This window comes from Colletotrichum spaethianum (assembly GCF_022836535.1).
Source record: "Colletotrichum spaethianum MAFF 239500 DNA, contig30, whole genome shotgun sequence".
In the NCBI taxonomy this organism is placed as follows: domain Eukaryota; kingdom Fungi; phylum Ascomycota; class Sordariomycetes; order Glomerellales; family Glomerellaceae; genus Colletotrichum; species Colletotrichum spaethianum.
The window spans coordinates 1-9,397 of record NW_026054800.1 but is presented as its reverse complement, the minus strand read 5'-3'; the positions used below and the strand labels follow the sequence as shown (position 1 = coordinate 9,397).

The 9,397-nt window shown below is 36.4% G+C and overlaps 1 protein-coding gene across 1 annotated transcript; it reads right to left on the bottom strand.

Annotated features, from left to right (window-relative positions):
• Positions 1 to 4,616: 4,616 nt before the first annotated feature.
• On the bottom strand, positions 4,617 to 8,367 carry ColSpa_09657 (calcium-transporting ATPase 2; the record flags this gene model as incomplete). The annotated part of the gene is made up of 2 exons (XM_049275869.1): positions 4,617 to 5,702; positions 5,752 to 8,367. The coding sequence occupies 2 exons, from the start codon at positions 8,365 to 8,367 to the stop codon at positions 4,617 to 4,619; spliced, it is 3,702 nt and encodes a 1,233-aa protein (XP_049131826.1).
• Between the last annotated feature and the right edge of the window lie 1,030 nt (positions 8,368 to 9,397).

The following is a 9,397-nucleotide window of genomic DNA, read 5'->3' as shown; positions in this document are numbered from 1 at the left end:
GTATAATCATACAAATAGGTTCTCTTAGAAAGAGAGAATTTATTTAATAAATATTAATATTTTAAAAAAGGTCTAGAAGTTTTATTATTATTATTAATTATATAACTTAATACTAAAGAAGTTTAAGTTTATACTTAAAGATAAAAACTACTTTAACTATAAGATAGTTATAGATATTATATAACTAAGAGACAAGAACGCCTTATATGTTATTAATATAAAGACAAGCTTCTAAAAAGCTACCTTTTTAAAGTCCTTATTTATATAAGATATATAGAATATACTTTATAAGTGTTAGATCAGTATATATATTAGTTTACTAAACTATATTATATATAACCTAGGTATAAACTTTATATTATTAGAATTTAAGAACTATATTAATATTATAAGCATATTATATAAAGAAATGCTAATAGAAGCCTACTAAGTAATAAGTAAAATAAAAAGAGCTTATATTCCTTTAAGGTATATATATAATATCTTATATACTAAGCTTAGGTATAATATAAACAAAGAAACTATTTTTTAGATAGCTATGAAGGCATTAAATAACATAGCTGGTCTATATAGCATTATATTTATACTACTTATCTTTAGTATATATCTAAGGATTAATAAGGACTTACCTCTATTACCTAAAATTACTTAAAGGGTAGAAGTAATCTAAAAGGTAATAAAAATACTTTAAAGTATTTATATAAAAGTAGAAATTAATTATATAATTAATACTAGAAATAGCCTTAACCTCTAAAGTATATTATTACTACTAATTTAAAGTAAGGTTTTAGTATAGAGAGAAAATAAAGGATAAACTAGACTATATAAAGTCTAGGCTATAAAAGGCTATATAGTAATAGTTAAGATAGTTAATAGTCTTATACAGTTTTATGTAATATATATTAAACTATACTATTAAGATATAATATAGTTAAATTTAGATATTATATAACTTATTTTTTAAAAATAGCTAAACAAAAAAAGAAGACTAAAGAAAGGCTAAAAAAAAGCTATATAATAATTACTATGTACTAATTAAGTATTTTTATCTTAGAAAAAAAAAGACTATAAGGAGTTAATAGAAAAGTTATAGCTTAATAATATAATTATAACACTAGGTACTTTATATAAAGAGTTAAACTAAATAAAGATAAATAACCTTATTAACTAAGAAATCTTTACCTTTATACTATATAATCTAAAAGAGTATAACTACTTTTATATCTATAAAACATAAATAGTATAAAAGATTAAGAACTTATTATTTAAGCTGTATAAGAAGTTAAGACTTATTATATAAAAGTATAAAGACTAAGAAAAAGAAGAACTCTTAACCTAGGTACCTACTATTTAATAAATAAGCTAAAGGCTTATACTTATAATTAGACTTACTCTTATACAAGACTATAAATATAAAAAGGAACTTAGAGATATAACCTAAGTATATACATAATTAAATAATCATTTAACTAGGACAATTATTATATAATTACCTAAGGAGTTAGAAGATAAATACTCTAAGAATACACTTCTCTATATCTTGAAACCACTATATAGCCTAGTAAAATTAAGCCTATATTAGTATAAAACCTATTCTAAGTATTATAAGAAAGATCTAAAGATAACAGAGTTAATATATAATCTATACTTACTATATATAATAAAAGGACTAGATACCTTTAGGATTATAGCTATATAAATAAATAATATACTTAGCTTTATTATACTTGTTTTTTTTTAAAGAAAAAAAGAAAAGCTAAAAAGAAAAAGACTTTATATAAAACTAAAAACTACCTTATTATCTAATAGTGAAACAACTTTAATAGGGAAAGAATTTAATTATATAATAACTATATTGCCTTTACTTAAAAAGGCTAGGTAAAATACCTAAAACTTGTTAATCTTAATATATATAATATATATTAGTAGTATATTTTCTAAAAAGCAAAAAGAGTATATCTTATATTTATTTATTAACTAGAGGCATTATATAACCTATTAACTATAGCTTAAACTAAAGAACCTAATAAAAAGAATATTAAAGCTTTAAATATATAACTTTAGTAGTAAATTAATAACTTTATATAAGGTCTTATATATATCCCTTTTGATTTCTATTATATAAAGATGTATATCTTTATAGATAGATTATTTATAAATAACTTAGATCTATTATTATAACTTAGATTTATTATTATACTAGCTAAGAAAATAGCTTATATAATAATAGACTTCTAGATTAAAAGAAATATTATATACTAGAGTTTAATAAAGTATAAGAGAGTTACATAAAGTGTATTTGTAAATAAGTTATATAAAATAACTATAGGATTTAATAGTAAAATATCCCTTAGTATAATACTTACTAAGATTTTTTATATATTATAACTCTTAAGGATTTTAGTTATTATTTATTTAAACTTATAATTTCTATATAAGTACCTTATATAACTAAGTATAATAGATAAAAAGAGGCTTATAATTAATATTATAAGTCTATATAAGTTATATAAAAAGAAAAAGATTTTAGAAGTAAGATAAATTAATAAGAAAAATAACTTTATTAACGCTTTTACTAAGAAATTACTAAACTTAGTACTTAGATAATTAATTATAATAAATATATTAAGGATTTAAATTAAGGTGTATATTAAAAGATTAGGAGAAAACACTTAATAATTAATTTATATAATTTTATTATTATATGTTATTAATTATTTGAAAATAAAATATAACTTTAAAAAGGTATTTAATATATTTAACTACTACTAATACTAATCTTAATATTAAATTATACCTTTACTATATCTATAACCTTTTTAAATTACTATATTATATAATTTATTTAATTATTATATAAGATTTTAAGAAAAAGAAGTTATATAATTACTCTTTGTTAATAACTATAAGGCTAACAGAAGTACTAAGGAAGTAACTACTTTTGTTAACGTTCTTGCTAAGCTTACTGCTAAGCGTATAAGGCTTATAAGTATTAGTAATATTAAGAGCTTTATAGTTGCTAAGGCTACTATTATCATTATTATTATTATTATTTAGGTTATTAGACAAATTAATATCTTAATTATAGTAGGTATAGTAAACGCTATATAACTACTAGATATATTTAGTATAAGTATTACCTTGAAAGATAAGAATATAGGTATATTAGTAGAAGCGTAGAGAGTTAGTAGTTATGTATTTATTGCTATAAGTAATAGCTATATAACTATAAGACTAAACTAAGACTATAAAGAAGTAGCCTTAGTAATAGATAATACTAGTAATAAACTACTGGATAAAAGTATTACTAGTAATATAGATCTTGATATTATGTAATAGTATATTAATAATAAGATACTTCTTATTTTATAGTTAAGGTTAATATATAAAAATAAAATAAAAATAAAAGTAATATATATTAATAGCTAAAGTTAATAAAAGAATATAATTATTAGTATTACTAGTTAAAAGATAAAGCTAATAACTACTAGATATATTAGTATATATATTAATATTACTAAAAATTAAACTACTAGTAGTAATAAGAGATATAATAGATTGATTATATAAGGTATTATTAATGAATTAGTAAAAAGAAATATATAAAAGGAAATCTTATATATAAGTAGTTATTATTAAAGTTAATTAAAAAAAAAGAAAAAGATTATTATTAATTAATTATATAAAAAAATAATATATATAAAAAATAAAAAATAAAAAAAAAAATAAAAAAAAAATAAGTAAAAAAGGTTTTAAATACTTAAAGTTATTATATAAAAAAAAGAAAGTATATTAATAATAAGAATAGAAGTAAAGTTAATAAGGAAAAAAAGAACTTTATTAATATATAGCTTATTTATTTAACTAGGTAAAAAGAGAATAGATAATTACTTAGAGTTTTAATATTAGTAATTTATTATATAATATAAGTAGCTTAACCTATAAGGTTATATAATAAGGTTATTAATGTTATAATTAGTATAACCTAATTAGACACTATAAGGAGTTATATAGTCATAAAAGAAAAAGTTATAAGTATTAGAATAATAGTACTAGCTGGTTATATGACATGTATAACTCAAGGACACACATCATGGTAGAGGGTATAGACTAGATATTTAGCTCTTGGTTATCTATTAAGGGGATCAAAAGTATATTTATACTAAATTGACTTAAGGACATATGAGATCATATATCTTGTATATAAAAGCTAAGTCTTATAGTTAGGAAGATAATTATAGAAAAATACATCTTTGGTTCACCTTAACTTTAACCCGAGTACAATCATACAAACGGGTTCTCTCAGGAAGAGAGAATCCATTCAACAATGAGGTCATTAAACACATGGCTAGCTAGTTCGTTGGTATTGACAGAGTTGTGAATTGGGAGGAATGAAACATGGCAAGCCGTGTTTGGAGCCGAACAGATTGAACTCATTAAGGCATCTTACAAGACTTCGTATAATGTACATGAATATGCCCGTATGACGCTGAAAATGTCCTCTGTTATACATGAGTTTTGCGCATCATTATTCAAGTACCATCGAAACAAACGAACATTCCTCGAGCGTACAGCGCGGGGGAAAAAAAGATTAAAAAAAGAGCTAAGCTCGTTCTCTATGACGGCCGATGCAAATAACGCAAGATCTCCGGGTCCTGGCTCGGCGGGCACTTCTTCCCATCGACACCGATCGAAGTAAGCAAAATCGGATCCTCCTTCGAGGTCTCAGGATGAACCTCGATTCCGTATGACAACTCCACCTTGGCATACCGCGCAACCTCGATCATCGCAGGCACGTCAATCTCGTTGTCTCCAGTGCCAGTCTTTGCAGCGCGGATCAACGCCTCTCTCTGCGCTGCCGGGATACTTGAAACCCGACCAGCGAGTTTTGAGCCAGGCGGCGGCGTTGAGGTGCCCCATTCATAGTTCATTGGCCTCAAAAGCGCTGCGCCCGTTTGTAGGACCCAGCTCTCGGCAGCACCCATGTCATCAACTTCCTCCTCGGCTTTCTTCCGCCATTTTGACGGGAAGGGCTTAGAAATTCCACGCAGGGAAGTAAAAAAAGCTTTCTTAACAGCTTGAAAGAAGGCGTAAACATAAGCGTCTGGGACTTGTCGTATTACAGCGCCAAGGGGTATCACCAATACGCCGAAGAGCATCGACCATCCCCATTGCTGCCCACTGAGAGGCCGGGTATCAAACGCTTGGCCACCTTTCCAGATGATAACCATCTGCCCGGCAACAGTCATGCATTGCACGCCGAGGAACCATGGGTTGCGCAGAACGCCCTGGTACCAGATATTGAGTCTGTTGTCTACACGACGGCAATTGTGCTGATTGAAGAATTGCATCCAGACGTATATATTGAAGACCATTGTCTGTAGTGCCTCGCGATCTGCTTTTGTAACGGGTTTGAACAAGCCATCCCCCGCATAATGCAGGGTGAACATCACCGCTAGTTGGTAGATTGCTTGCCCAAGGATCATCTTCCACATCGTGATGTTGACGATAGGGGCGCTTCGTGGTTCGGGTCTTCTTTTCAGGAAGTCTGGCGACGGGTAATCTGTTGCCAGCCCAAGCGAGGCGAAAATGTCCATAATGAGGTTGATCCAGAGAAGCTGTACGACGGTGAAGATTGAATCGCCCGCCAATTCCGATACGACTGTCAAAGTACCAGCCGTGATGTTGATGGTGAATTGAAACTAGGATTATGTTAGCGCAAGTCAAAACATGGATTATAGTAAGACTAACCTGAAGAAACTTCTTCACGGCGGTATTGACCGTTCGACCCCATACGAGAGCTTTTACGATCGAAGCGAAGTTGTCGTCAAGCAAGATGATAGAGGCAGCCTCTTTAGCAACTTCTGTGCCCTGAATGCCCATAGCGAAACCGACGTCTGCAGCTTTGAGGGCCAAAGCGTCGTTGGTGCCATCCCCAGTGACGGCAACAGTCTCTCCCATTCCCTTAAGATGAGAGACAAGCAGCAGCTTATCTTCCGGACTAGATCTCGCCAACAACTGAAGCCGAGGGATAACTAAATCCAGCTGCGCAGGTGTAAGTTTCCGGAAAGTAGGCCCATCCATTGCCAGTCCTCCAGGGCTGTAGATGCCGCACTCGGACGCGATGGCCTTCGCAGTAAGGAAGTTGTCGCCGGTGACCATCCGCACGAAGACGCCAGCCTCTTGACATTGGCGCACGGAATCGAGGACTTCGGGTCTAAGAGGGTCGCGAATACCAAAGACGCCGATGAATGTCATGTCGCTGAAGTGTTTCTCGAACTTGATTGAGTCCGGGTCATCCAGACTCTCGAAAGCCTGGGTGGAACTGACATCCTTATAAGCTATGGCAATGGGTCGAAGCATCTGCTTGGCATATTCTCGAATTGTCGATCGCAGGTCGTCTTGCATTGTGTCTGTCGCAACTTGGACCGAAAGTCCTCTTTTTGGTTCGTCGAGGATGTTGGTACATTGTTCAAAGACAACCTCGGCGGCGCCCTTGACCAAGAGCCGAAAGTTGCCATTGGGCAGCTTGGACATCACGGCCATCCATTTGCGAGATGCATCGAAAGGGAACATATCGGCGATTTCGTTATTTGCTCTCTCTTCGCTCAGTGGGCCCATGGAGAGAAACTCGCGCCCAAACCTGAGCAATGCCGTCTCGGTGCTAGTTCCCACGAAGCCAGGCTCTTTTGGGTTGTCGCTTTCGAAAGAGGTTGAGTTCAGTGCGATACTGTTCTTCATCAACTCCCTCAAATCGCTACTCAATGAGTCCAAGAGCACTCTCGTGGTATCCTGGCTTGCAATATCGTCAATGTGCGGCTCTTTCTTAATGTCATCAGTTACCGCTGTATTCTTTGGTGCGTCGCCAAATCTCTCAGACAGACCGATTCTTCCGTTGACGACCGTCATGTTATTCTGTGTCAGAGTTCCCGTCTTGTCAGAACAAATACACGTGGCATTGCCCATAATTTCACAGGAACGAATCAACCGGACAAGGTTTTTGTCCTTCAACATCCTAGTCGTAGCAAAGGCGAGCGCAAGCGTAACAGCGAGAGCTAGACCTTCCGGCACTGTGATTACGACGACAGTAACAGCGAGAATGAGGAGCTTGAAGAAGGTCTCGGCTTTCTCAGACGGTGTCCCTTGCATAGTTCGTAACCCCGCCAGGAAACGGATGAAAAGGATGAGGAAGAATATAACACCGGCAATGGCACCGAAAGTGATGAGCTGCTTCGCAAGCTTCCCCAGCTTCTGCTGGAGCGGCGTTTCCTCAACGTCCTCTCTCAACGACATCAAAGTCCTGCCATAGGTCGAGTTGCTCCCCACGGAAGTCACCAGGTAAGCGCCGACGCCACCGGAAACCGTGGTACCGCTGAGGATGAAAGGATCAGTCGCCGAAGACCTATGAACCTTCTGGTTGTTCATATCACTGTTGCTAGGTACACTCTTGTGCACAAGTTCAGACTCGCCAGAGAGGGAAGACTCGTCCACTTGGATACCCGACCCCTGTACCAGGACTCCATCTACGGCGACAACATCACCAGTCTCGATATGCATGATGTCCCCCACCTGTACGTCGTATACTGAGATATTCTGCGTCTTTCCCGAACGAATCACCTTGACGTCGCGTTGTTCCTTTCTTTCGATGAGCTTTGCGAACCTGGCGTTCTTTTGCCAATCCGTGGCAGCACTTGCGAAGACGATGACCAAGATGGCGACAACCACGGTCACACCATCAACCCATTGGATATTCGGTTCATCGTCCGATGCGTCTATCGTTTCGTAAATTCCGAGCGCTAACGAAATCGTAGCAGAGATAGTAAGGAGGAACATGAGCTTATCGTTAAAGGCGATCCATGCCAGCCTCATGAACGACTTTTGTTTCCGCTTTGGTAGTCTGTTTTCGCCATATATGCGCCTTCTGTCGGCGAAATCCTCTTTTTCGTGTTGTCCGAGGTCCAAGTCAAGCTTGAAGCCATGTTCGTGTGGTAAGGAGGGGGGAAGAGGCGTGATCTCGGCAGAACGGTGGGCCTTTCCGGCAGTCACTGCCTCTTCGAAAGAGATCGTCCCATCGAGGCTTCGTTCGTCGACACTCAGACCAGCGGTTAGATCTGTTCGCAGTCCCGCTGCAAGACCAGGAAGACCGCCAAACCGACGAAGCGCTGACAGGTTCCTCGCGGTGATGAGTTGGTGGAGCTGTGTCGGCGTAAAGGCGAATTTGTTGTTCTCGATAACGATATCATCGCGGAGGTCGAGTTCATTGTCTTTGTTTTCCAGTTTCTGGGCAAACTGTTTGCTGAACGGGTCGTTGGGCCTAGCCTGACCGGTGTCTGGCTGGCGCGGCACAATATTGATCTCGTTGGCCATTGCCTCGTGCGCTGCAACCTAGAAGTTCGAAAGTGCAGTGGAGTGTGACGGCAGAGAGCCAGGTTGTAATTGGCAAGATTTGACGAAGAGGAAGAAACAGAGACACACAGCACAGTATACTCATCATCAGCAAAGTTACACTGGTTGGTAATATTGCATAGTCATTTCAAACCCCCAACAACCCGTTGCCAACCCTTGGAAACGGATCTGAGGGCCGCGTCATTGTATCTTGGCGAATCTCACCACGGTGCCGAGAGCACTCCAAGGCATCTCGGCACGCCATGAGGCTGTGACTGGCCCGATGGTGCACAATTTTGGAACTAGACTCACTGCACAAGCCTTACGATCTGGGGACAAGTGGAGATGGACGATCCTAGACCCGCTAGGGTTCAAGGTGTCTCTGCGAGATCTCAACATTCCATGTTGAGATGGCACGTGGCCTTCGGTCAGTCCGTGTTTTTTCGCCTTTGAGAAAAGACTCGGGCGAAATAGGTGACGAAAATTCACATGAGGGCAATTTGCCGGCAGTTCGCCGCAGTCACCCGGCGCTTCGACGCCGTATTTTCGGTGTCGGTGTGGCTGTGTATTCTCGGAGGATGCGAAGGAGATGTGGATATGCTCGCTTGCAGAGAACTTCTGCCAAGTCAATATCCATGTCGGAAGCCTCAAAATCGAACCTCAAGACTAATTTGGCTCAGTTATTCCATCGGTTGTTCGGCTCTTTGGCGGCTTGGCATGCCCAGAAAGAAGGTTTAGCGACAGACTTGGCTTTGCCGCCCATGACATCATACAGGGTCTCATCTTCAACTGCCATCGTTGTGACAGTAGTGAGTACGTGCGCGGAGATTTTGTCTACCAGCAGATAGCCTGTGGATGGAAAGGTTGGTCTAGCCAACAGAAGCATATGTGTAGTGGAGCTTCGCAGAAACCTAGCGCCAGAAGACGATTTCAATACGGCGGGTCGAGGCTGGTTCATTCGGCATGTGCTTTCAAATCCTTTACACCCTAACCAGAGTAGGTATTCACGTAA